Below are 27,658 nucleotides of genomic sequence, written 5' to 3' on the forward strand. Positions count from 1 at the left end.
CTTGTCAAGTTGTACAGTGATACGCCTCCTTACCTTATTCTTCTCTTATTCTTCTCGTATGAAATGTGCTCGTTGAGGTACAAGAGCCTGTTTACCTATCTATAGCTACTTTGGGTTAGGCGCTCTAAATATTTCACCTGGTCATGTTCACCCAGTGGGGAAAACGCTCATCTGTGTCTTCGACCTCTGTTTCAATCCGTGACCATTTACACAGTCCAATGGTTCACTTTCTCAAGAAGGGAGATAGCAAGCTGCACTGGGTTTCAATTTGGCATGGACAATGACAGAAGGTACAAAACAAGCCTGGGCGTTCAGCTTTTGATATAGACTTAGAATCCACTCGGGATGCGTAGAGAGATGCGTAAATGTGAAAAGGGGTCGGCCACTAACAAAGGGAGGACTCTGATAAGGGGTATGAGGAGACACAACGAAGGACAGCAACGATCAGTATCTCATTTAGGGGCTGTTCCTCGTATTCGATGTTTGCAGCACTGCATATAATAGAAGATGGTATATTCCAGGGACAAATGGTGAGCCTTATCAGTCCAGTAGAGTATTCTATGTGAAGGTAGATATTTGATGATATCCTGTAGGCAAACTTCGCTGTTGTACTGCATAGTGTTAGCTTCTGGATCGCTCCGCAGCTTCTAGTGGTCAATGGGGTTGGTTAGCTTGGGGAAAACTTCAAGTTGTCTGCTTCCGTGCAGCGCTGAGACTGGGCTCAACTCGAATGAGTGACGGGTATTGTGCAGTCCAGCAATAGTAGAGCACATTGGTAACTAACACCCTAGATAAAATTTACCCGTGTCAACTGCGAAGGCGATGTGTTTGACAACGGTTGGCTTATAAAAAGCTGAGACCTGCTAACATTACATCAGATGGCACAAGGGCTGTACAGTACAGCTAGCTACATGTTCACTATCAATCACTTCCCCTAGTCTATAGGTATCATATCTAGGGAAAAAAGAGACATGTTATGTAAGACCAATGGCTTAACGGATACCTTCAACTCGCTAGTTCAAGGTTCGATTACCTGAAGTTCAAATATAGGAATCATTTGAAGGTAGTCGAAAAGGGGTTGGGTTCTGAATACAATTATACATACAATATTACATACATATCTCATGAGTCCTGGCCGACTAGAAGACGCCCTTCATGTGTAGATCATCTTTTGGGCTTCGCGGTTGGCGCAAAGCCGATTTCTCCTTTGGTAACTTCCTGTTATAGTACAGTCGCTCCTTGATCTCCTTGATGGAGCATCAAATTCGGGGACAGCAGGAGTGCATGTATCAAAGAAAGAAAGAAAGAAAGAAAAACTCTACCACCATCGTTTCAATCAACCGTTGAGCATCATCCCTATCCAGGCGCACGGAGGAGCAAAGGGCTGCGACTAGAGTAGATTTCGGCGTACCGTGTATGCCAAATACTCGTCATGATGATGTCTTTGTAGGAACGATTGGCAATTAAATGCGCAGAATAAAAAAAATTATGTATACGCGACCATCCACCAGAGGTCACGAAGCTGGCGGGAGAGAGGGCGGATTCCGAGACGGACCAATACATGCCAGGGACCCTGCCACGAGTCAGGTCTCGTGAGCGCGAGAACGTGGACGTTTGGAAGCCGTGGTACGGTGCATCACGCAAGCAACGGTGGAGTTGGAGTTGAGCTACCATCCAAGGCACATGCTACCGATGCAGAGCAGTAGGACAGGTGCACTAGCCTCAAGTATGCGGTTGGGAAAGATAAGAATTCGATGCAGCCGCTTGATAAAGCAGTTGTCGTTTCCTGGAGATCAATCGGCTCTTCTGGCGCCTTGGCGTTCTGACATGTTTGCTGTACCGGTAGCATGCGCGCAGATCAACCACATGGATGGGTGGTTTTCCCTGATAATTTCACAGCTTGAGGGATCTCGTACAAGCTCATCAAAACCCGTCGGCCAAATGATATCGATCCGAAGACGGGTCTGGCATTGCTCATGGATTGCGTCGCTGAGATGGTGCAGACCTGGAGTCTCCGAGTGCCCCGAATCCGGGGTGTTTCTGGAGGAGGCCGCAACCATAGCTGCATAGTTGTGGTGCCTAGCGGGATCCCCATGTCTCCAAGGGTGATGCGAGTTAGTGCGGGTTTGGCACACGGCCTTGGACGCCGCTCAGCTTTGAGCTTTGGTTCGGGCACATGGTTGAATTCTGGCCTGCCATTGGTCCATTCCCAACATCACCCCAGATCACTCTCGAACACTGAGAGGGGCTCTATCCGTAGGGAAACTATCCTCAAGATGATCAAGGTGAGGCAAAGGAAGTTGGCACGCGACTCCAGCCAGTTTTATCATTGGTCCCCTACATTAATGCGGGCTCGTAGATAGAGTTGTTGCAGGTGGCGTCTTGATATACCCCCTTCGTCCTTGGTGCGCTTTTCCTGCCGCCATGTCGTCCATCTACCTATGTATCTATCTTTACCCAGTGTTTCATATACTACATTGATCATGTCAACATAGCTGTTTTAACCATTGTCCAACCATCGACCTTTTTGTTTCTAATCTTCTCTGCCGGACGCCCAGGACTGATTTCCATCTTGGCGCCATTCGACCGAGGCGCGTGACTTACCTGGCTTACACCTGTGTGCTGGTTGTGACCACCCAAGTCTAGGTGACCCTTAATCAGATAGCATCTGGACTTTTGCCTATCTGGCGATCCCCAAGGGTTGCGCTCAAGATTGCGGTTGTCGCCAAATCGAAAGTGATCTCGGCGCCTTCAAAATCGATCAGAGAAGATGCCACGTCCTGCGATGCCCCCGACGCCAAACTCCTCCACGGAGATGAAAGGTAAGGACGGAGTGCAGCAAATGACATCGATGCAGATGTCGTTTGAGTTGCCGCCATCTGCGATAGCTGGCCAAGACACCTCGAGGCCGTCCAGTTCCGAGGCCAAGACAACGTCAACAGCATCAAAATCTCAGCCTATAGATCCCAAGATGCCGTATCCCGTACAAGCCAGCGAAGCCGTGAAGTCGCGGAGGCGTTCCTCGGCGCAAAAGGATCAATTCGCACTACCGCCGCCACCAACTAGGTCACGGAAGATAATTCAGATGAAGCCCCGTGCCCAAGAGGAGGTTGCCGGACCGCCTTCTCCTAAGACCACGCCAGCCGCACCTGGCAAGGGGGCGGCTGCTACAGCCGCGTCTAAGAAGAAGCAACCGGCAACTACGAGTGCTGCCGGAAGGAAAATCGCGCGCAAGACGGCCCACAGCCTAATCGAAAGACGTCGGCGGTCAAAGATGAACGAGGAGTTTGCGGTGTTGAAGGATCTGATCCCAGCTTGTACTGGCGAGATGCATAAATTGGCCATCCTCCAGGTTCGTAATAACCCCAATGTCGAAAGAAACACGGAGCCTCCAACTGACGCAATACACCGCATGCAGGCTTCGATAGACTACGTTCGTTACCTCGAAGATTGCGTGGCCAAACTGAAGTCACAGAACGAGTCCCATTCATTTGCGCCGACACCAACCGAGTTTGCCCTGCCACCGCCCGTTAGCCGAAACATCTACCAAGAAGACGAGTCGGGCGATGTAGAGATGACAGGGTCCGAAGCTCCCTCCCCCACATGTACGCAGTCTACTTCTCGATCCCAGAGGCCTTCCGAATCGCCCGCCCTGATGGCCGAAGACGCCCGCCATCGGCACAACTCATACTCGTCTGCCTCGACAGACCACCGCCACTATAGCTATAGCGCATCCACGCATGCGTCTCCGGCTTTCGGGCCCCAGCAATATAACTACAACCGAGGCGCTATCTCGGCGTCCAACTCGACATTCACAAGCCCTGTCTTGCCGCCTATGCGCGACATGGACCAGGAAGCATCGGCTGCGCTGCTGATGTTGAACACAGACAGGAGAGGCACCAGCGGTAGTGGTTCTGGTCGGGGCATGAGTGTTCGGGATCTGCTCAGCGCCTAGAGTTTCGGTGCGCACTGGTGTTGGGAGGTTTTGGTGGAAGGTAAATTGTTTATACATAGATACGGCTCAGGGGGTTGAGGGGGGTCAGGTCAGGCGCATAAAACCGAAGGCCTCCTGGTTGTAATCATTGGCACCTTAACGGATCGGCATCGTGGATTTTGTCTTGGGTCGGGTGTGTTTTTGAGATGTTGTCATCTGGATTTCGACTTAGATGCAGAGATATCATGTATATATAAGGGGCTGTAAGGGACAGGCAGTTTGGCGTACACTCATAACGTACTTCGAGGATGCTATCACGAGGTGATGGAGGATGGATATCTTTGAATAAATACCCCTTCCACGAATTGATGAACCCCCACACTTAAATAATTTATGATGACCCCACTTTGGCAACCCAGCGTCCCAGAAAGCATCCCAGAAAGCGTCCCAGCTCGCCCATCGATATCATTGGTTGGTATATAGTACTTGGGGCCATTCGGGGTCTATACTACGTAACTGCCACTCAGCAAATGGAACAGCTCTGCTTGCGGGGGCTCGGTCAAAGCAAAATTTATTTGGTGCCGTACGAGCCTCGAATGCTCTCTGGGTTTCACAACGTCGGGAAAGGGGGTTCTAGGCTGTTGGCCAAATCTTCAGGTGACAAGTTAGCACACATGCTCGAGCTTGAAGCACTCATCTTGAGTAGGAGGGAGAGTCAAGATGAAATACGGATGTCCAAGAGAGGCTACAGGGGCTCGAAGCCAGGGTTGGTATGTGTGCAGCATGTTATGCAATTGGCTAGAAGAACCAAGATATATATGTCAGTACCTCCGTTAAAGTATGTAGTAGAGTGGCACTTGATTTGCCGCTCTCTACAGCGGTCGTGATGGAAGAGACAGATAATACCGAGAGAGACGACAGGCGGGGGATTCCGTTAGACCATACACAGTTTCCTTTGTGTTCATCTGAAAATCCAATTGAGGGGACTTCACTTGAGATGATATCGAGCCACTAGCACAGGCAACGCTTGGATTCGAGAGCAGGTTGCCTCACCACATCTCGATATTAATGTTCAGACCAGTGCCGTCCCTGTCTGGTCTGACCTGGGCGCCTGTCGCAGCCCGACTTCAGCTAAAGTTCTTGAACCATGACTCAAGTGTAGCTTGCAGGCAGGTGCGTTGGAGCCCAGTTGATACACCCACAGTCATTGCTTGCATCCATTGACGCAAGTATAGAACACCCGACATTAAAAAGGCAGGTGCTGCTGGTCAAATTGTCACTTCCTCGGCGTTTTGGCCTTTCGTACATCTCCTCGTGGCTGTGACTTCAGGATCGGAGGTTCCAGCATAAACATCATCGCAACGAACCTACCTGCCGTATGGCGTTTGATCCCTATGCCAAGTGACTCCATGCTCAGTCGTGCTCTACCTTCGTTGCCTAGCTCTGCTGCGCTACGTTTGTTGATCCCTCAATACAACATAGCTCACAGCTGGGTGTGAGCCAAGCCGTCACCAGGTATTGATGGACACTGCCTTGGATTCCATGCTTTGTTATTAGTCCTGATAAGAATATTTCCTAACCGCGGGCTTCCTCTTCTCCCTGCTCATCTTGCAAATCATCTATCTACACAGCGTGTTCGAAGGCATGCAGACAGAGAACCGGCCTCTCCCTCGGCGTGCTGCCAGCCACGGGACCCTCCGCAGTAGCTATGCCAGCCACGCAAGGCCTCTACACAAACCACTTCGTAGCGTGAATGAGAACCCGGCCTTGCTTCCCTCCCCGGGTGCTCTGGAGAGCATGCTCAAGACGACCACAGAGACTGGCGACATTGGAATCTTCACCATCAAACCCATTCGGACATCCTCAAGCATTGCTCCCAGTTCGAAAAGTCAGTACCACCTGCCAGTGCGAAGATCAGCCGATGATTTCCACCGCCAAGATGACCGTCGTCGGCTTCCTTCATATCGGGACACGACTTCCGAGATTCTCTCAATGTATGGATCGAACAGCCAGGGCTCCTCGGTCAATAGCATATGGTCTCATTCGATCAATGACCCGAGCCAACGATCTTATTCAATGACTACAGTCGGTTCCAGGCCCCTATCCCACAACAAGTCCAGCAATACCCTGCAAAGTCAGTTCAGCGGCAGCACGTTACAGAGGCCGCGGTCACCCTTCCCATATCCCATCCGCTTGAGACGCCCAGGAGCTTGTCCATCATCGCCTGCCATTACGGAGTCGGGCGTTGTGGACTATAGCCGCATGGTAGAGATTGACAGGATATCTTTGGTGAGCAGAGCGAATCATGTTCCATGTCTTGTACCCCTTTGTTGCTCACAAATTCACAGAGAACCGGGTACGGGTTTGGTGCTCCTACACTCTCGCGTCCACCAAAACGTCTACTGCATTCAGGGGCACGATTGGATATGAACAAAACTACGCCGACACTGCAAACTCAAGGATCCCAATATGCCCCTGACCGTCAATCCGGTGCAAATTCAAGCCGTAATGTATCTACTGCATCAGAAACATCCTGCACTCTTTCGTGCTGTGAGAAGATGCGCAGTTCATCTACAAGAACTTCGAGCCTCACTTCGGTTATCAACATGTATCACCGTATGCCGCCGACCCTAAGAAATGTTCATTTTGGCACGCTAGAACCTCCACCGCGTTACTACGATTATACAGAGGACTTTGAGTTTAAACAGCCTTTTGTCACGGCTACAGTTGAGCCAATAGCCCCTACTCCGACAAGGATTCCCAGCGTGCACAAGTCACTAGTGCTCCCGGAGGGGCCAGAAGAGCAGCATTTTGTGCATTCTGAAGCAGACTACAGTCCAGACGCGTTGCATACTAACGATCAGCTGGTTGGTGAACTTGAAGAAATGAGAGACGAAACAGATGAACCAGGGTGCCATCAAAACCATATTGCGCAGATCCCGAGCGAAAGAGATATTACATCGGCAGCAAACAGTATCTCAACGGTCACCAAATCCTTCATGAGTACAGATCGAGGCACCGATATTGATCTTTTGCCATCTCAAACCGGCAGAGATTCCACAGATGCATTCAGTCCAAGTCTGGACATGGAGCCACGAGAAGCACGTGTCTACAGTCATGGAGGGTTATATGCGGCATCCTTTTCAAAAGCGAATGCAACTTCCCTTAAAAGGCAAGCTGTGTTCCGTATTGGAAAGACACCGACTATTCATAGCGAGCAGGGGGTCGACAGGGGGAGTGATAGCCATGATTCCAAGAGCGGAGTGTATGAGCCGAAAGATGGAATCCGAACTCTCTCCAGAGGGAGTGCATTAGAGTGGCGCTCTGCCTCCGATCCGATGAATAAACATCGGGATGTCCTTCCCAAACATGGAAACCCAGAGCATGGCTGGATTTCTCTGCCCGCCAACTCTCATGCGTCGATATCGGAGCAGCATCGTGAGCAAGCGCATACTGAAATTCCCAATAGTCCGTCTAATTTGGAAGACAACCGAAACGAAAAGTATGGCCGTGCTGTTGGAGCATCGATCGAATGCGCTCCCCCGATGACCACAGCGACAACACTGGATAATGCTGGCGGAGAGGCAGCGGAGGTCGCTGACGAGCATGACCTTAGGTTTATGCATAGCACTGCCTCAAACACAGTCTCCCAAAGAACAAGCATGGAGTTCAGAGGCGACCCTATGCGCCACAGAGGAAACATGGAGCTCGAGGTTATCACTCACAATCTGCAAAGAGCCGACGGCGACAATTTCCCTCGACTTACCCACGAATGTTCCAATACACCTCTGCTCTCTCCAAACCCTATTTCACCGGGACGTCAGCTGAAAGTCAAGAATAGCATCCCGCAACTGATGAAAGCGCTACCGCCTGTTCCCAACCCAAGCGCTACTTCTCCTACATCAAGCTCAGTTGTGGAGGTGGATGACTGTACTGAAATTTTACAACCTTTCAGTTTGTCTCGGTCTGGTACTCCAAGAGCCCAAGATACACACTACCTGCAAAAGCCCAGAGAGATATCAGGCTTGCGACACCCAGGCGAAACAATGTATACGCAGACGAAGCTACCAAGAATTCGATCCAAGACTAAGACGCCTGCTGTACATGATCCGGAACAACGGGACTCCAGACCCTGGAACACAGAGAGCAATTATCCTTGGTACCGACGAACATCAGATGCTGAGCTCCCAGGTGCAACTGTCGATGCCGGTACCCATAGCTCTGGTAGGAGTAGAATTAGATCGCCAGCGACTTACAACACATCCCGCGCGGCATCTTCACCGTTGACTGAGACTGTACGAAGGTACCCAGATATACCGCCCTCTGGTGCCATAGAAAGTCTTACAAGTCAAAAGCCAAGAGATTTGTTTACGGCTTCCTCCAGACTACGCGATGCATTTCGGCCGACTAGCCGTAGCAATTCACGGGTCGATAGCCATGAACAAGGAGGCGAGGATTTACATCATTCTTCAGATGCTATCAACGGAGTTACCCCTAAAGCTGATTCCCCATTCCTAACAGATCATGGTTCTGGCTCGAGGAGGCTGAGCGAAAAACGTTCACAGGCGTATGCATCTGGACAAGTTCGAAAAGCTACTTCGTCACAGGATATGAAGACTAAACGAGCCCGAGGTCTTGAGAAGCGTCTGTCAAATCTGAGAAAGCTACTTGGGCGAAACCATCAGGCCACAGCCGCAGGTAAAAGCCAAGCTTCCGAGGCAAACCGAAGATCGACGTTGGAGACAAACCTCTACCTTGAGAATGTTGACTTCGAGAGAAGAACTTTTACCGTGAGTGAAGGCATCCCAGAGGAGCCATCCCGTGGACACAAGTTTAGGCGACGAGTAAGAGACATAATGTCCGGGTGGCTCAAGGATACTAGAAGAAGGATAAGAGCACAAGGGGGGGGTCACCGACAGAAGGAAGGAGCAAAGTAGAAGATGGCATTGAAAAGAAGAATCATAACTCACAAACTCATAATCACCTGTTTTTTTCTTGGGTTTTGGTGCGTGCATGGTGTGGTAGGCTTTTCTTGGGATGTCTTGCACGTGGTTTTGGAGTGTTTTTGGGATCGAGTTGGTCAAATTTCCACTTACCTCGTTTGCATTAAGGTCGGTTCCCATGTGGAAACCTGCTGAGTACAAGCCATGGACGGAGTGTCTTCCCGGCGTTGCTATCAGGCCAGGAGATGGGACAGGGGAAGCGCCAGGGGAGTGCAGAGAGCCAAGGACTGTAGCTAGTGTACTTATTCCGACAGTTTACGATAATTCAAAGTACCGATTTTCACACTACCCTCGCCCGGCCGAGCCATGGCGGTGTCAAATGCGGCGGAGAAAGCGTGTTAACACGGAGTGGGTGGTGTTTTAACTTCGAGGCTCAACAGGTTACGTGAGTCTTTGTATAGAGGAGAAAATACTCGGCCCGGCCCTAAGTCGCTCGAAAAGCCGCCACGCACACCCAGTCCAGAGAGATCTCGTATTCGATGGACGGAAGAGGCGTCACCAAGCTACTCTTTGAGAACAACCTGGACCTCAATCGAGCTTCTTAGTCCATGCCAACCCCCGCATTCCGTCCGTTGTGTAGGGCACTGGCAGTCGTTGACGGTTGAAGCAGACGGCCGACCCTGGCGGTCTGATCAGATCACGGATGGCACACAGAGGCCTTCACTTCTTTCCAACCACACTCACGTTCGTTGTTCAATGATTTGGACTGTGAAGAAGCAAGTACACTCGCTCTCGTACACATTCGTTCTATCTCACCCTTCTCAGCTTCTTCCGTCAGGTCCATCCCCTGTGCCATCACAGTCTCCCTCGCTCGCGAAAAGTACGTCCTCCAGCACAATAATTACATAGTTCGTGTTCAAGACGTGTCATCTCATCCCACAGACTCATCTACACCTTTCCCTTTACGTTTTTCTGTTTCTTTTCTTTGCGCTGCAACCAGACAGTAGAGTCATATTCGGATAGACTTTGCAAATTTCTGGTCCCCCCTTATTTCTGGGCTTTCATTCTCCGATACACCACACCACGTATATAAAATAGAGGAAGAGAAAGTCGAATTTCTCGACACAAAAAACTTCGAATCATAGATCTTCGGGACACAACCACTGTCGTTAATGATACATACAACTCGAACAACCCAGAACACCAACGAGAATATGGAGCCAATAATGAGCCATCGAGATATAGAGTCTCCCAGCATATTCTAAATTCCAAGAGTCCAGCCAAGCCCCTGCATAACAACGGCTCAACTTCATCCTTTGAGCCACCTGTGCTGGACCACGAGATGCCCACACCACCGCTCACACGGCCCTGTAGCTGGATCGAAGAGAGCAGATATGTCTTCGAACACGAGTTTCTCTCATCATCATCATCGTTGTGGCTACGCAGCTCCAGCAGCAGCTTTCGCGGTGGTCCGGCAACGGCATCATCCTCTTTTTCGTCGCCGTCTTCCTCCCCCGACGGCAAGCAACCCAGCAAATACGAAAAGCCGCTCGATCCTTGGACCAAGGTCCCAGAAGGGGTGGAGCTGAACCCAGAAGAGATACAGCGGCGCTACAACCTACTCACCGCGAGAGAGAGAGCCCATTATCATTGCATGGCGAAGCGCGGCGAGGACATACGGGAGTTTCTCGGCGCCGAAGCCGAGGTGGTCTTGACCACCACGGGCGAGGAGATGAACGTCAAGAAGATCAGGAACCCCCACCTCTTCGGTAACTGGACTTGGGACACGGCGACATCACAACAGAAAAAGGCCGCCAAAGTAGAGTTGACACCATCAGAGCTCGAAGAGGAAGACGTGGAAAATGATTTTGACGAGGGTGATGACAACGATGACGACGATGCCGACGTGCGGACGAGTGGTCTGATCCTAAAATCACGAGACAGCATCGATTACCACCAAGAGTGGTGCAACCGCAGGAGTTTGACCGAGGGATATTACCGCAGCGAATTACCAAGGTCTGAGCGGTCTCCGGCCGGCTCGATCACCCGGGGTCTCCGCCGCGTCGGACAAAAACTCCTCAGCGCCGTCCAGTCGCGGCGAGACAGCGTCCACTCGGGCAGCAACAACTCTCCCGGCAATGCCGGTGATGACGAAGACAATGTGGACGAGAGGCTGGCCAAGTCCTCATCCAAGCTGAAGAAACTCATGCACCGCTTCTCGCAGACAGAACGTCAGCAGCGGAAGCGGCAGCAGCGGCAGAAGGACATGCCCAAGCACGAGCCGTGCCACCGCTCGCGCGTTCCCGAGGCGCCCCGCCTCAAGAACGCCGAAGACGTCATGCCGCCTGTTCCGGCCTGGAGCAGCTGCATCGGACCTAAGAACGAGGTCTTGGAAGATCTGTGGAACCAGCACGGTGGTCTTCCCGCTGAATTGATTCCTGGCGGCGCATGCAATAATAACATCAACAACACCACCTACCCACACCCTGAATCCCGTCAGTCTATGCAGCCGGGCCACTGGCTCGCTAATCGTTGCTGAGACTCGAAATTGGAAAGGGGGGAGAAATCGGCATGTGTGGTCTTTCGAAAGCTTGTGTCCACTCGGAACAGCGCGGCCTCATAAGAGTCAAGACCCCCACATATGGAGACCGATCTGGCATTCAGGGTAAATAAAGCAGAGCGAGGAGTCATGGAGTACACCGGAGTTTTGGCTTGTGGTGAGCTGAATATGGAGATAGGATGAGTAAGAGCATCATGTGTAGGCCTACATACGGTTGGTCTCATCGTTCATGTTGTTCAGAAATGGGTGTTTGAAGATTTTATTTGGGCGAATGCCTTTCTGGAGCAATTTCTGTTTCGTTCTTAGAACACACCACCCCCAATAATGAATAATCGTTCTTCCTCACGTTTCGCCCATTGTATAACCCTATTCGCCCCCTGCGTTATGACGTGCCGCGACGCGTTGGGCCCGGCGACGCAGTAGAACTCAAAGACGGGCGTGACCCAGGCCAGCGAGGTCGCGTCCGCGCCGACACAGTGGATTACCTTGAGGTGTGCGTGCTTGGCGTGCACTGTCGCGTGCACGTTGTGGTAGAGCGACATGAGGCGTCGGTGTGCAACGGCATCGCTGAAGACCGGGTCTAGCGCCGACATGCAGAACTGCACGTTGGCCTTGCTCTTGAAGAGGAAGTGGCTAATTTGCGAGCCTGGGGCCACTTCGGCCACCCGGGGCCGGCCCTGGCGCGCCGCGGCTCGGATGATATCAAGGCTGCCCCTTTTCTCCAGTTCCGCCACCACGTCGTTCTTCATCTGCTGCATGGCAAAGAAGCTCTCCTTGTCCGGGCTGATCATAATGATAGCCGTTTCTTCGTGGATCGAATGTGGTCCGACGGGCGTAGTTGGGCTCGCAGCCGGACCGTCCAGATAATTCACATACATATACAGGTACCCGCGATTGTTGAAAGCTGGCAGGCAGAGGGGGATCCAGTTGTCTCCTCCTCCAGCTTTTACCCCGCCGGATTCAAATAGCATATTGAAAATAAGCTGTAAATCACTGGGGTGCAATGAGTGTTTCCGTGGCCGGATGACACTGACGAGCTTTCCACCAGCCACTATTAGACCATACAGCAGGTTATCAGCCCGGGATTTCAAAAATGCATTGTTGATGGCATGCCGATGCGACTTGCGGATTTTTAAGCATTCCAGAGCCCCCAAGAGTGCAGATGGAGAGCCTTTTGTGAAGCTATCTGCAAGGGATGAAAGCAGTGACTCAGTTCCCTCGAGAGGTTTGCGAAGGTCTGTCGACGGGCGGTTGGCGAATATGTGAGTGAGCGTAGGTAGTGTCAAAGTAGACAAAATCTGCATATATAGAGCATCTAGTTGAGCCCGGAGCTGGGTGTCGCTTTCACCAAGTTTGCTAATTGCGACAAAGTACAGCGGCCCCCGTGTAGCAACAACGAAACGTGTGCTACCAGCGGTAAAGCCCAGAAGCGGGTTCTTGGCCCCTTCGTAGAACGATATGATAGTCTGCACAACGCCCATGGATGAATTGATCAATGCCAGATCTCCATGTCGGCTGTATATGGGCTTTCCAGCCGAAGAAAGTATCATGTAGTGTTTCAACTTGGACTTCCACATCCCAAGTCGATCCCAATCGCTCCAGTCCTGCTCCGACTCATCTGGGATGCCATCAAACTCATTTGGGAACTCGGTTAATGTTGCGTCGTCCTCGAGCCGTATAGTCTCAAAAGGCTGCACAGTGGCCGACTGCGATCTAAGCAGCTTCCAGGCCGGGCTCCTTTTGCTAGCACTCCCACCGAGCAGACTCGCCAGGTCGCCCGGGGCTCGTAACGTGGGCGCAAATGTGGCGACACTCATATTGTCGTCCAAGTCGGCGCGTGTCGACGCAAGGTCTCCAGGGATCACCACATTCTCAGACCCTTTCGTAGACGGGTCGTCGCCTCCACTGGTAAAAGTGCCCCTCGAGCCGTCTGGGAAAGACACGGTCTGGATGCTCATGGAGGAAACGGCAGTCGTCGGCTTGGACTGTAGAGGAGGTCGATCTGCCGCCGCGGCTAGATGGGCGTCGTGGCTCGGTTGCGGACCAGGGGTTGGTCGGGGTGGCAAAGGCGGAGGGGTGTGTCGTCGCCATCGCTCGCCGCATGGTGTTGTTCGTCGTTAGCGACTTGAGAGACCCAGGCGTCTTCCCTGCCAGTCCGCATGGTAGCATGAATTGTGGATATCTCATTCTTATACAACCAACGTATTGAGAGCTTGGTGGGCGCTGCAGTGACTTGGACTGCAATCGGGGAGGAAGGACTTCTCGATGTCTTGACTTCTCCTGCGGATGGCCAGGTCAAAAGCCAAGGCTAGGCGACAGGAAGGTTAGGTTGTAGATGACATGTTGTTGGGCTTCGATACAAATAGTTCGATGCCAATGGATGGAAAAGTGGTATGGGATTTAGGTTTGAGGGAAGCTAGAGTGATTGATTACAGGCCATTACAGGTACCATATGATTCATCACAGGGCCATTGGCGTGTCTAGTGGGGCAGTCTCGGGAAGGTACATGTGCTAGGTTAGTACCTAGTAGCTGGTAGCTGTAGGGGATGTAGAGCTGTTTGATTGGTCAAACTGCGTCTTTCTTAAGTATGACTTGAGCAGCCATGCTCGCGAAGTCTCGTTAAGGTCTTGATGCTGCCAGGAGTCGCTCTGCGGGCCAGGATATCGGTCTCGTGTGGTTGAGATACCGCACCGTAAAGAATAGTAATGGTCAAACAGAGTATTGTCCAAGTCGAAGACAACGTTAGTTCGCTTATGGACAATTGGACAGCAATCGGAGGGTATGTCTGCTTTCTGGAAGCCGGCCGATTCTCTGGGGGCAAGAGTAGTTGTAATAGCATGCCCTTTTTCTCGATAGAAGCCAGCTGGACGAACCAGTCACATAAACTAACATCATGTCATGATCGCTTAGGTCCAAGTGCTTCGTCGATGCTAATCGGAAGTTACCACTCCTTTGCGAAATCTTTCCGAAGCCGATAACTGCACCTTGCAAACAAGTCATCCGCCACCTGTTGCACGGGAGTGTTACATACAGTTACTGACGTACCTAGGTACGCAACAGTTGCGATAACACCGCCTGGAACTGCACACAACCAATGCCACATTGATATATTCATATCGAAAGAATCCTGGGGTAGCTGACGGCGAGGTTTGGGGGTGGGCCAGGCCGTGAAAAGCGCCAAGGGCATGCATCTGTGCGTCGCTCTGAGTTACAGTGGTTACGTCGGGATGCAGTGGGATGCGGCACCACAAGCCCAACTCGCCCTCCCGTTAGCCAGGCACCACTCACTGCACCACCACCAGGGCCTGTGAAACTAGCAACGTATCCCATAAGGCAAGGCAAGCCTAGCCAAGGTAGCTCACCAACTCCTACCAACAGGTTCGCTTTATTGATGGCCAAGTCACCGGAGGACATGTAGGCAGCAACAAAGCCGCTCATTTCAGAAGGAGGAAACATTTCGACCAAGCCACTGCAGTGCGTAAGCTGCCCGCTACCCGACTGCAGTTGTTCCCACCAGCGATGCGATATCCGAACACCACCGCCTTCTTCCTCGAACGAGCCCCAATGTCTATATGATATCTCCCTCTAGCGACCCTAGCACGAGAAATCGACGCACATCACCATGGCTACCCTCGAGCCCGGCCATGGAGGATCCATGTCCCCAGAAAGCTCGGGGCGCAATACTCCAGTCTTGCGCCAATGGAGGAACCAACTGAGCGCCGAGGATCTCCCTATAAAGGACAAGGCCTACCGGAAATATGCCTCGGGCGTTGAGCGTGCCTTGTCACTCTTCGATACGGCTTTGGAAGAGTGGGCCGACTATATCTCCTTCCTCAGCAGGTTGCTCAAAGCCTTGCAGGCCCGCCACTCCAACTTCTCGACCATCCCCTCGAAAGCCCTCGTCGCAAAGCGTTTGTCGCAGTGCCTCAACCCCTCGCTCCCGTCCGGCGTCCACCAAAAGGCACTGGAGGTTTACAGTTACGTGCTTTCCGTCATAGGAAACGATGGCTTGTCTAGAGACCTTCCCCTGTACCTTCCGGGGCTGGCATCGACCCTATCGTTCGCCTCCTTGGCAGTCAGGGCACCCTTTCTGGACATTTTGGAACAATACTTCTTGAAGCTAGATGCCCGTGCCTTGCGCCCAGCCATGAAGTCTCTCATATTGGCCCTACTGCCTGGACTGGAGGAAGAGACGAGTGAAGACTTTGAAAGGACATTAAAGATCCTTGAAGGCTTCAAACTCGCCATACGTACACCAGGAAGCCAACATCTGACGACCACGCATGCCACGGGTGATGATTTCTTCTGGCAATGCTTCTTCTTAGCTTCGATTACCAGCCAAAGCCGCCGTCCGGGTGCTTTGGCGTATCTTTCCAGAAATCTGCCCAATTTAGGCCCCCCCGATTTCGCAAGACCCTGCCACAGGGAAGGCGACAACGGGTGAATCAGAAGAAGAGGGCCTGACCGAAGAACTATCAAGTATTGTGACCTCACCTGAGCCTGGACTGTTGATCAGGTGTTTTGCGGCTGGTCTTGAAGACGAACAGCTCCTCATACAAAGAGGTTTCTTAGATTTACTAGTGACACACCTGCCGCTGCACTCCCAAGTTCTCCAGAAGAGAGTCACGACTGAAGACCTAGAATTGCTGCTCTGTGCAGCTGCGGGTGTTGTGACTCGCAGGGATATGAGTTTGAATAGACGCTTGTGGGCTTGGTTCTTAGGACCCGACCCAGCTGGTCAGGAGCAGGAGGCGGGAGTCGAGTCTCCTACTACAACTTCTGACCAACAACAAGCCTTTCTTACGACAAGAACAAGCTATTTTGAAGAGTATGGACTGCAGCCCCTAACATCGGCCCTGCTATCTATGATCAGATCAGCTTCCAACAAAAACCCAACCGAGCGAGCTCGGCCCTACAGGATATGTCTTTCGCTCATGGATAGATGGGAGATTGGCGGTCTTGTCGTACCTGAAATTTTTCTCCCCGTGATAAAGAGTGTCAGGGACTTCAAAACCATTGCAGCCAGCAAGTCGGAGTTCAATGAGGTAATGCGCAGTGCGAGTGTCTTCTTCGACGGCGTCGAAAGCGGTCTAATCTACGGTGAGCTCGTCGCATTGGTTGCGCAAGCCATTGGACCAGGCGACTCGACTTACGAGGACCGCACCGATAAACTTGCCCTGGTGCAATTCGTTATGGCCCATTTCAACATTCGGGAGGAAGAAATGATCACAATTCATGCGCCCCTAGCGGCGCTGTCTATTCTTGCCATGCTTAAAGAGTCCCAGGAACGCCAACAACCGAGCAAGAGTGGTGCTCAAGATCGTGACTCTAGCATCCCCGACCAAGCATTTGGTATCGCTTTGAACCTTTTAGACCTGATTCCTGAACGTGCGTTTCCGGAAAAAACTGGTTCGAGGGACTCTGTTGGGGATTTGGAACGCCCACTCATAGCGTCCATGTCGAACAGCGAACTGCTCAAGAAAATTCGCGACTTCTACGTCACTGATCAAGGCAACCTGGAGGCTGCGTCTCTGCCCTTTTCAGCACGAAACGTTGGCGACTTGCTACTGCAAAAGGCATCGACGTTGACATGCACCAGCCTAACCACCAATGAGCCCCCGCGTGCGTTGGCGGTGAGGAGTCGCTTCTTGGGCGCATTGTTGTCCAAAGTCCCGCGAGAGTACCATTTGGATACCGATGGGCTCCTAGGAGCCATGCAAGGGCGCTTGTCTACTATAACCCTGCCCTTCGCCTCCTTTAAGTCGATCTTGAGTCTCTCAAATCAGCTGTTCATGGGCGAGAGGATCCCCGAGTCCTCCCTCTCTGATTTGGTTGAGCCGCTGGTTCGTCATGCATGGGATTTCCTCTCGTTCTCTGAGCCAAAATACCACGTTGAAACGGTCCGATGTCTTTGGCAATTGCAGTCTTCTTTAGGGCCCCATAATCGAGACATCGAAGGCGCGATTGCTGGCCTGATGTTGAAGAACGATACGACTGGGACGTTTGCGATTCGACCGGCCGATCCCGGTAGAAGCTTCAGCATTCTTTGGTCCCATACGCTGCAAGATGGTGCAGACCGGCGAGCGCCAAAAACGCCTGGGAGGGATGCAAAACAGATCCGTCTATCAGGGCAAGACCACTTCGAAGTGATGTTAACCCGCCCGTTGTTCCTGATGCTCGACACCCTGATGGACGACCGTACGCAGCTCTTCATGGCCGTCAAATTCTGGCTCAATAACATGGTTGGCATTGAAAAGTAAGCAAATCTGCTGTTCGCATTGGAGTGTTTGGGACTGACTCGGCATCAAGACTTTTTCTAGTTTTCATTACGAAGTTTTCTGAACTGCAGTTTCTACGTACTCTCCCCAGAACTGCCAATTCAGAGGCATCAAAACGGTCAGTTGAGTTCGGCGAAGACGACGATGTCGATACTGGTATCTATTACATGCGGACTATTTCGAACATATTTCGCTGGGCCCCTGACGCATTCTGGAGCGTTCTTGCCACCCGGATGATTGAAGACCCAGATCCCATTCTGGCTGAGATAAGTAGGTTTAGCCATGCTTTCTTGCTTCTTTGCGCTCGAGCTTTTACTAACTAAGCACAGCCGGCGCTGAGGGTGACCTTTCGCTCCAGGAGTTTTTCCTCCAGGTCTGTATGAGATGCATTGCGGGTAACAAATACTCGCCTGATCAGGAAATTCGGCTTCGTACCGCTCAGCTGCAGCGCTGTGCCCTGACATTTCTTCATCAAATCCTACTCAATCCTTACGCGGAGTCTCTGGCCAACCTTCGTCTGGAGGATGTCTTGATAGACCGACTTCAACAATCCCTCGTAGGCTCGGATCCTTACATCCAAGTCCTACTGCTGGATGTGGTCTTTGCGTCTCTTAGGTTACGTGATGCCTCACCGAAAGAAATACCGTCTTCTCCTACTGGAGAGAAAAAGGGGCTCAACTACCCATCAAATAGTATGCGGTTGTCGTCTGCACCAGTCGAGTTCATTTCTCAGTTGACGCCTCCACCTGCATCCTTACTAAAGACTATTCGAGCTGGTCTTGAGTCTCCCAGTAGCCGTCCCGTCCTGGATAGCTGGGTAGGGTTCTTGACGGAGTCGCTTCCTTTCTACGCCGATTCCATCTTCCAGGTTCTGATACCACTTGTTGAAACATTGTGTGGGCAGATTGGAAATATCTTCGAGAACTTGCAGAGAACATTTGCAACCAGCGAGATGGGCTCACCCGGCGCCAGTGCACCGGAGACCACGTTGATATCCCTACTCAATGCCTTAGAGCAAGTCCTAGCTAAAGCGCACGATCATCTCCTGGCAGAGGAGGCTAGAGCCCAAGTCGTCAAGGGACCAGATCAGCCGCAAGGATTTCTAAGCAATATGGTGTCAGGTGTCTTCAACTCTGATGCGCCGCAAACCCGAAGCGCCACGGCAAACGACAGGCTCACTGTGCTTCTTGCTTTCCAGGATGCTGTGCGTATATGTTTCAAGATCTGGTCCTGGGGACAAGGAAGTGATGCTGCAACCCTGGAGACCGAATCAGCGTTGTCGTTCAACTATACCTCTCTTCGAATGAGAAACCGGGCTAGACGACTATTGGAACATGTATTCGATGCGGAGGCACTGGAATGCCTTGAGACCGTTGTTGGCATATGGTGTGCCTCCTTGGCCACCCCTTCCAAGGTCAAGCACAACGAAGTGTTGAATTTGCTGCCCGCTCTAGACGGCTCGAGGCCAAGACACACGATTCCTGCCATATTCAACGCGATATATAGTCGTACTAACCCTGGCGCCTTGGACCCTTCAAGAAAGTCCACCCTGACGATTTCTTTGCAAGATACTGACCTTGTCATTTTCTTGGTTGACTATGCGAGATCGTTGGAAGACGATGCCATGGACGAGATCTGGCAGGACTGCATGGTCTTTTTGAAGGATATTCTCGGAAATCCCTTCCCTCACAGGCAGACTTTACCCAGTTTGCTCGAGTTCGCAGCGATACTTGGAGAGAAGGTTGATAACACGAACTTCGGCGAGCAGCGGAAGATGCGGAGAGAACTGGGCGTAAGTAATTGACACCTCCTATTGAAAGACTGGAAGACCAATACTCATAATTTCATAGGATCTCTTCCTCCGGCTCCTCACTGCTCTCTTCACCACCAGACCAACTACATTCATTGACGTGTCATCTTCGGCGTCACAGCCAGAGAAATCTAAGGCTGACGGAAGAAGAACCTCCGTCGTTAGAAGTCCGACTGAAAGAGCAGACGATGTTGTCGGTATACTATCTGCTATAGTACCCAACCTCCCAAAGATCCTGGTCGAGTCAGATAGGGTCTTGACGGCTGCAAGCTCAATATCAACTAACGTCATTGGACCTCTGATTCGATCTAAAGGGTTCCCTGAAACCATCTCAAAAAGCACATTAGTGCTGCTCCAGGAACTAACCAGGTTGCCAAATAACCAGAAGACGTGGAAGAAAGATATCGGGGACGCTTTCAACGATGCACGATTCTTCGCGTCTCCTGTTTCGCTGGTTCGGAGCGACTGGCTGTCCCTCTTGAAACAATGGACAATAACCGACAAGGAGCGGATGCCTGATATCTTGAGTAGGATTACTCCTCCTACGACTGCTGGCATTGTATTTGGAGTAGGAGCAACTTCGGCGCGGCTGGAAGCAGACCGCAAGACTCAGCTCAACCTTCGCCGTATCGCGACTCTTATCATCGCATCCCCGAACGACACCTTCGTCACGGAGTTTCCCAACATCTTGGAGAAACTGGTCGATCTGCTTGCGGCTACTTCGACTTCTTCTCCTTCATCCACCACCCGCGCTGAGATTTTCATGGTAGCCAGGGCACTAGTTCTCCGCACCTCGCCCATTCACCTCTCGCCAATGTGGCCCATCATCAACGCCGAGCTGCATGCGGCCATCTCATCGGTGGCGGCGCCCGACCACAGCGCGTCCAGTGATACCTACAACAACACCTCGGTGCTGCAAGCCTGCAAGCTCCTTGATCTCCTGATCTGCGCCGCTCCGGACGACTTCCAGCTGCACGAGTGGCTCTTTGTCACCGACACCATCGACGCCATCTACCGCTTGCCGACCTACCTGCCCGTGGCGCTCGTCGACGAGCTCTCCGAGGAGCTGGGCAGCCACATCAGCTCGGCGACGGCGGCAACGCAACAGCAGGCGACCATCACATCCGGGACGCCGCAGCATTCGCGCCGGCGGCCCTCCTCGGGACCGCCGACGGCATCAGCGACGAGCTGTCGGTCGACCGGAAGGAGGAGCTGGTCGCCAAGATCCTGCGCCCGTTCTTCGGACAGTTGAGCATCTTCGCTTTCGAGAGCACATATGCGATGGGGGCGCTGGATGAGGAGGTCGCGGTAGACGGGCTGCTGAAGGATCTTTTCGACGAGCGGAGTATCGTCAAGGCTTTGTAAAGGGGAAAATGGATATCATTAGTAGAGACGGCCAGACTCTAGGGGGCGGCGCCATCTAGAGGGAGAATTATATTCTCTTCGGCTTTCCATCTCTCTTCTAGACACTAGGTGGTTGCATCTGATACTTATGTCAATAGACAATGATAACGATACCTCACAACCGACGTTCTCTTTAGGTCTCATACTTATTTTGACTTACTAAACCGATGCAGTAGGGGCTCCAATAATGAATTCAACGCCTGCTAAACTACTTTCAGCTTCATGCCGAGACCGCATCACAAAAAGCATCACCTCGTAGCGTGCCCCATCCCTGACGTACCTACTTATATACTCGAGTACTGCCCACAGTATACCCCTCAGCTGCTGCTTACGGCTTGCCTCTCGGCGCCCCTCTCCCCTAAGACCCTGCGTAGCACGCTATCGAATGCGTCGCGTTCGATGACGGCCCCGAAGCTCAAGCACTTGACCACCCCCCCTAAGCTCAGCAACAAGCCGGTCCAGGACGCTCCCATCGTTGTCCTCTTCTAGCACGGCTCTTGACCCGTACTCGCGGACCATCTCGAACCACGCCTGCACGGGCGTAAGCTCCAGGTCTGGCGGGTTCAGTGCCGACGCCAGGCCGTGCAGCGACTCGAGCGTGAGCCCCGTCACGGGCCACGTGATGCTGCCGTCCGTCTTGGCACTATACGGGGCTCTGGGAGAGATATTAGTAGAGGATGCTGCCCCGCAGGTGGCATTGCGGTTCTCCAGACTCTGGACCACAGACTCGGGCGCTTGCTGCAGTGCCATGGCCGACAACATGAGGGTGTGGCCGTGATCCGGGTCGTGGTCGATGTCGCCAGTGACAGACTCGGTGACCGCCGGCATTGCTGGTGGTTGGTCTGTATCACGAAGCTGGAAGTCGACTTCCTTAAAGTGATCCCAACAGGTGTGCTCGAGGCTATATCGGATGAAGAATTAGACGTAAGCAAACCGTCTTGAACAGAGAACTACCATGACCACGGAACGAAAAAGAATGTAGTATCATGTACGTCAAAGTCCATGGGAAGTGATAACAAACCGCAAGAACGTTGCTTATCTGTCCTATTCAATGACAACAGATACGCAAGGAGAAATTAGAGGTCAGGGGGTCAGGGGCTTTAAGGGGGTTCTTACGCCAGAACGAAGTTGATGGCCTTATCCGTCTCTTCCGATGAGCTCCGGACCATCTCTCCCCCTTCTCAGACGCTGGATCTAGTGTCTGACTAGTCTCGGTGAAGTCTGCAGGTGCCTCATAACCAGCGGTGGTTCTCCAGTGGGCTTGAAACGAAGGTGAGCCTAAGCTCTCATTGACGTTCAAAGAGACCACGCAGCCCGGATCGAAGTCGAAAGAATAGGAGGGGGCGCCAGCGCCGGCACCAAAAGTATCTCCACCATATCCTTGAGACGGCAGTAGGCAGTCGCCCACACCAGCATCATCAACAGACTGGGGCGGGGGGCGGGGGCGCCGTCGTCAGAAAGTCGTTCTCAGGTACCGCCGACGGACTAACACGACTCGCAACCAGCATCTCATGGGGCGGTTCGGCACCCACGACACCCGCAAAGGCCGTCAGCCGCTGCCGCATCCCCCTGGTTGTCCCCCGCCAGCCTGCGGCAGTCCGTCCTGCAGAGCTCGATGTCGCCGCGCAGCCGCACGATGTCCGCCTCGAGCCCCTTGGCGTAGTTGGCCTTGCGCTCGCGGTGCTGGATCTGAGCCCGGCGGACCTGGGCGCGACGGGCTTCGGCTTTGCTTGCGTCGCCGCCGCCCTCGCCGCCATCACGGGGACCCCGACCGTCGGGGGCAGCAGGATTGACCGAGACAAAGTTGTTGTTGCGGCGCGGCCCGGGCTTGGACCTCAGCCTCTTCCAGAACTTGGTGAACGACGGGCGAGGGCTATCACCGATGTCGTCCCTGCCGTCGTGGTCATCGTGGGGCTGGGTTGCCATCCCTTGAGTCTTGGCGGATGGGATGGATCAGACAACGGATGGCAATATGCTTTTTGATGCAGTGCGGGGGCTATTTATAGCTCAGCTCCTTCATTTAGTCAGCTCGATCGCTACAAACTGACCCAGGCAGGTAGTCGGTCAGTAGATGCTGCTTGCTGTCCTTGGGGCTCTTCCAAATATATGAAGAAAGACGTGCGTCACAATTGCCTCAATAGTACGGTAAGCTGAGAGAATGCGATCATTTACTGCTCTGTGGGAATTATCTTCGTGGGACTCGTGCTGACAAAGCCGGATATCTTCCTTCCAACGCCTGTGTCCATGTTCTTCCAGATGTGACCTCAAACCAGTCCTTATTTTTAGAACTCCCCTTGATGCAGCCGAAAACGCCTAACAATAATGCAAATACCAGTCACACAAGTGACGCCTTTTAGGAATGCAGACCCTTAGTCATCCCGCTCATCCTCGTCATCTGTTGCGGTATCTTCTTCAATCTCCTCTTCGACTACTTCTTCTTCGTCTTCGTCGCTATCTTCCTCCTCATCGGGATTCAAGCCAGGAATGTTTCGCCAGGGCAGATAGTCTCCTTCCACCCAATGCTTGCTCGTTGGTAGTTGGTACGGGTCAAAGGGGAAGTACGAATCGAGCTGCTGCCAGCTCTCATCGTTGAGGTCCAGCCCCGACTCACGCAGTGCGCCGCCATTCGCATACGCCGTTGAGACAAACTGCGATAGTCGCAGACGCTTGTTGGACTCAATAAGCGGATAGACGTACATGAGATTCAAGCGACGAGCCAGGAGGGCGAACTGCTCCACGATAGCCGGCGAGCATACCTTGAGCGGGTTGAGCTTGGAGTAGACGTTGCGTCGAAGAACATCTTTCACCTCTGGGATCCACGTGATATCCTGGTCCAGATAAGACGACAGCTCGTCCTCATCAACGTCTTCAGGGACCTCCTCGATAAGATCCTTCCAGCGGAAGCAGAAGATATACATCAAGGCCTGCGTCAAAGAGTAGAAAGGCGCGTAACGTCTGACGTCGGGTCCCTTGCAGTTGACTTCATAGGTTGCGCGCATCTTGTCTAGGTGGTGGCCCAGTACCTCAAACACCAGGCGCACATGTTTACCGGGCACCATGGCGCCACGAGCGACAAAGCTAGCAAGGTAGGCTGAAGCCGCCTGACGCAGGACAAGCGGCCGGTTCGACTCAAAGGCAGTGTTGATCAATGTACCACAGAACAAGTCCAGCAGCGTCTCGGATTGCTGTGCAAAGTGAAACACCAAGAATTGGGTGTGACGGGACTTGTAGGCAGGAAGAATAATGTGGGAGAATTCGTTGAGGAGCGTCTCGAACGTTGACAAGGCCTCGGGCGATTCCGGATCTTCGAAGTACGGCGTGTAAAGCTTGAAGAGCCTGTCCAGAGTCACGTCGAGCTTCTCGATGCTCTCCTTGACTGACTTGATCTGGTTGAACTCGTCTTCCTCATCGTCACTATCCACCGACTCAGCATCGCTTTCATCGTCATCGGCAGGCAACTCTCCCACAGACTGGGCTGAACGAAGGGCCATCAGAACCATAGCAGTCAGCCTGTCGTCAAGGTCGTCCATATCCATTTGCATCTTCACATCAATGTGCACCAGACGGTTGGTGATGAGGTCGGTAATGTCCGTCTGAAGTTGTGTGGCATACTTGCGCAAGCGCAAAAGATTATCGACATAAGCCAAGTGGATGCGACTCGACTCATCGTGGTAGGGAAATTTGCTGACAATAACCTGTCCCAAGACGACGTTTGCGGCGGGGAAGACCCGGAGAAGATATCGCACGGCTCGGTGCAGCCGATCTTGCATGCGCTCGCGGGTGACGGATGAAAAGCCAGGTACAGTCCAGTCGGCAGGCCGTGAGTTGGTGAACTGGTTCACCAGCATGTCGAGAACGAGGTTGAGGTAAGAGCCTTGTGCGCTCACCAGAGCTCCCAGGAACTGGGCGTATACGGTGGCGAATTGGTCGTCACGACCCAGCCACTGGCATCGTAGTACGCTCTTCACGAGTCCAGACGCCGACCGGCCGAGATGAGGCACAAAGCTTGCCAATGCGACCATGTAACCCTTGAGTTCCTGGCGTTGCTTCTCTGGTAGCGTGCGGTCGATCTCGTCGTCGTCGCCATCGTCCACATCGTAGATGCGCTGTCGCCCGGCAACGGCCTCTTTCAGAATGTCGTAGTCTTCGTCATCTCCGTGGGCGTGGCCGTCGAGAGCCTTCCAGATCTCCTTCTTGATCTCGTCGACGGTCCTGGCACCGACTTCGTGAATCTCGAGATTCATGTCGAACTCGACCCTCTGGCGCTTGCGTGGGCTTTGGAGATGATCGATGCTGCTACCATCGCTCGGCAGGTCATCGTCCTCGACTCCCTTTCTCTTTCCCAGCGACGACGATGCCGATTTGAGAATGGGTTTGAGCGGTGTAGCGGACTTTGCAACAGAGCGAGCCAGCTGGGTGGCGGTCGTGGTCGTGGCGACGGCAGACTGCATTTGGGCCAGGCAGCAAGACAGCACAGGCAGCGGAGTCTTTCTGTCGTGTCTCACTTCGTTTCGTTTCGTCACGTCTCCTGGTGGGTGAGTGCTAGGTTCGGGAAGGTGGGAATCGACGTTCCAGGCGCATCACATAATTCGGCACACGTCTACAGGGATAATGGAAAGATTGCTTGGATGGCTGCGTCTTTGGAGTCTTGATGGGCACGCGACTCGAGACGGAGAATTGATTTAATAGTAGCGATGGAGAAAGTTATTTTGCCCAAATTTTTGCGTAGAGGAGGAAAGGTGGAACCCCAAGAATCGAACATGACGGACCGCCTAGGGAAATGGTGGGGGAGGACCCTAAAAGCTAAGTTTACGCCCCGCACGGACCCATGAGGTCAGCAACAAGGTTCGTACGCGAGAGAGATTGAGCGATTGCAGAAACGGCAGGTGCCAATATACCCAATCCAATTCTCTCGCCAGGTAAAATATCCGTAAAGGGCTCATGTCCCGGGGAATCTACGAAACATGAATAATAATAGTAATAGCCATAAAAGAAACCCGTTGCTTTTTCCGCATAATCGCCACTTCGTCCACTAACAAGCAATACCCTACCGTCCACCTTCATGTACAAGTACCGACTCCCTGTAGTCAACTCCCGACTCGAGGCGTGTATGTGAGCGTTTGTTTCCCTCGAACCCAAATATCCCGTTCCTCTCCAACCTTTTACTTATACACACGTCGAAGTTAAACAAGTTTCGCCAGGCAGGCATCGAATGGGCTGCGTGGGTGCCCGGAGCAGGAATCGGACGCTGGGCCTGTCGACTTAATAGGGCTCGCCGGCCGCGCCGTTGTGTGCTCCTTGACCACCGTATAGGTAGTTTTCGCCCCCTTCGGCCAATCCACCGGACTCACCACCCTGGAAGCCAGAAGCTCCCGCCGCCGTAGCACCACCAGGGGCACTTGCACCATAACCCTGGCTGTTCGGTCGGGCTTGTTGGTTGTCACCACGATTTGACTGGGACTGCTAAGCATTGGTCAGTGATGAGACGACATGCATGCAGAATAAGGGGAACAAGGCGTGCTCGATGTTCCCGATATTTCGTATATGCATGCCATTGGGTAGTAGGGGTGTCCTACCTCTCGATATTTGGAAAGGTATATCTTCAGAGCCTCGGCGTAGTTCTCAAACCCAAGAGAAGTCATCGCAAACAGAATGTCTTCGCCATTGACCGTTTTCCTCTTCTCCTGGTGGCATTTTTCGGAAGCTATCGGGAGTTAATGATGTGTCCAACCAGTCACATGCAGCAGTTGGTATAAACGTACCTTCGCTGGTGATGAAGCTGATGAATTCGCTAACACATTCCTGCATACACTCTTTGGCTTCCTTGGCGATCTTCGCATTCTCGGGCAATGCCATCTTCATAATGCGGGCGACTGGCGCGAAATTTCGAATATTAGCATCGTATATATCGAACTTGTCTAACCTGGAAGCGCCTTGCGCTTCAGGCGACTTAGACGACGAATCGTGAGACATGGGCGATCTGTTTTGGAGCGCGCGTCTGGTTCTAGCCGCAGGGCCAATCGTGTGAAGAGGCTAACGAAGCGATTCCACTCAAACCTCGCGGCAGCTCGCAACTCGCAGCTCATCCACAGCGGCAGCTCTCCCTGGCCCAGAAACCTCGAACTTGATTCGACTCGGGTGGATTCTTCGAGTCCTCACCACGGACGGGATGGGTTGACGCGCGCGCCGCCCACGCACAGATCGGATTAAAAGCAAGCAGGACGCTTTACTCACCATTGGCTATAGGCAACCACCTATCCTGCTCCTTGACTTCGAACTCATAGCCGAGAGCGCTGGCGTGTGGGTCTTGAGGGTCGTTCATTTGTGCTTCATCACCGTCGGGTGACTGTACACCAGGCTCAACGTCCTTAGGAGGGGATTGGGGGAATCCGACATATTTGGCTACCTGCAGCGGGTGGTAGCTTCTTGTAATTTTTCTTGGTCTGCCAACTCGCACAGTCGGTTACTAGGTCCCAACTAGGTCCAGAGATGATGTGTCCCTGCCTCTGACACGTTGCAGCTTGGGTCAATGGAGTAAGGTAGGGCTTACAAACTGCGCGCGGCTTAGCTGCAGCAAATTTTTTCTGGTCCTGCGTCAAGGGCACGATGCCGGCAGCGGATCCCCAGTTTACTACGATTACTGCCTTGAGACGTAGTCCGGCAACGACGTGACCTCACACTTCCAAGCCTGGCGCGGCAGCCCTGTCGCAAAGCTCAGGCTATGACGG

At 52.7% G+C, this 27,658-nt stretch overlaps 8 protein-coding genes across 8 annotated transcripts; 4 read left to right on the top strand and 4 right to left on the bottom strand.

The window, feature by feature from the left end:
• Nucleotides 1-2,770: 2,770 nt before the first annotated feature.
• On the top strand, nt 2,771-3,955 carry PG998_000502 (uncharacterized protein; the record flags this gene model as incomplete). Its single annotated transcript, XM_066867320.1, has 1 exon — nt 2,771-3,955. One exon carries the CDS (start codon nt 2,771-2,773, stop codon nt 3,953-3,955), a length of 1,185 nt encoding a protein of 394 aa, XP_066735735.1.
• A 1,610-nt stretch (nt 3,956-5,565) lies between these two features.
• PG998_000503 (uncharacterized protein) lies at nt 5,566-8,871 on the top strand (the record flags this gene model as incomplete). The annotated part of the gene is made up of 2 exons (XM_066867321.1): nt 5,566-6,223; nt 6,283-8,871. Exons 1-2 carry the CDS (start codon nt 5,579-5,581, stop codon nt 8,869-8,871), a joined length of 3,234 nt encoding a protein of 1,077 aa, XP_066735736.1. The 5' UTR covers nt 5,566-5,578.
• Nucleotides 8,872-10,219: 1,348 nt separating this feature from the next.
• PG998_000504 (uncharacterized protein) lies at nt 10,220-11,416 on the top strand (the record flags this gene model as incomplete). The annotated part of the gene is made up of 1 exon (XM_066867322.1): nt 10,220-11,416. One exon carries the CDS (start codon nt 10,220-10,222, stop codon nt 11,414-11,416), a length of 1,197 nt encoding a protein of 398 aa, XP_066735737.1.
• A 323-nt stretch (nt 11,417-11,739) lies between these two features.
• PG998_000505 (trafficking protein Mon1) lies at nt 11,740-13,395 on the bottom strand (the record flags this gene model as incomplete). Its single annotated transcript, XM_066867323.1, has 1 exon — nt 11,740-13,395. The coding sequence occupies one exon, from the start codon at nt 13,393-13,395 to the stop codon at nt 11,740-11,742; it is 1,656 nt and encodes a 551-aa protein (XP_066735738.1).
• Nucleotides 13,396-15,060: 1,665 nt separating this feature from the next.
• PG998_000506 (protein dopey) lies at nt 15,061-20,891 on the top strand (the record flags this gene model as incomplete). The annotated part of the gene is made up of 6 exons (XM_066867324.1): nt 15,061-15,878; nt 15,955-17,636; nt 17,696-17,986; nt 18,046-19,508; nt 19,567-20,571; nt 20,610-20,891. 6 exons carry the CDS (start codon nt 15,061-15,063, stop codon nt 20,889-20,891), a joined length of 5,541 nt encoding a protein of 1,846 aa, XP_066735739.1.
• A 417-nt stretch (nt 20,892-21,308) lies between these two features.
• On the bottom strand, nt 21,309-22,856 carry PG998_000507 (uncharacterized protein; the record flags this gene model as incomplete). The annotated part of the gene is made up of 3 exons (XM_066867325.1): nt 21,309-21,831; nt 22,097-22,310; nt 22,463-22,856. The coding sequence occupies 3 exons, from the start codon at nt 22,854-22,856 to the stop codon at nt 21,309-21,311; spliced, it is 1,131 nt and encodes a 376-aa protein (XP_066735740.1).
• Nucleotides 22,857-23,299: 443 nt separating this feature from the next.
• On the bottom strand, nt 23,300-25,381 carry PG998_000508 (RNA polymerase I-specific transcription factor; the record flags this gene model as incomplete). The annotated part of the gene is made up of 1 exon (XM_066867326.1): nt 23,300-25,381. One exon carries the CDS (start codon nt 25,379-25,381, stop codon nt 23,300-23,302), a length of 2,082 nt encoding a protein of 693 aa, XP_066735741.1.
• Nucleotides 25,382-26,192: 811 nt separating this feature from the next.
• On the bottom strand, nt 26,193-27,252 carry PG998_000509 (uncharacterized protein; the record flags this gene model as incomplete). The annotated part of the gene is made up of 4 exons (XM_066867327.1): nt 26,193-26,390; nt 26,507-26,634; nt 26,693-26,803; nt 27,165-27,252. The coding sequence occupies 4 exons, from the start codon at nt 27,250-27,252 to the stop codon at nt 26,193-26,195; spliced, it is 525 nt and encodes a 174-aa protein (XP_066735742.1).
• Nucleotides 27,253-27,658: the final 406 nt, after the last annotated feature.

Source organism: Apiospora kogelbergensis, assembly GCF_038363985.1.
Source record: "Apiospora kogelbergensis strain CBS 113332 chromosome Unknown utg000001l_segment0_segment0, whole genome shotgun sequence".
NCBI classification, from domain to species: Eukaryota; Fungi; Ascomycota; class Sordariomycetes; order Amphisphaeriales; family Apiosporaceae; genus Apiospora; species Apiospora kogelbergensis.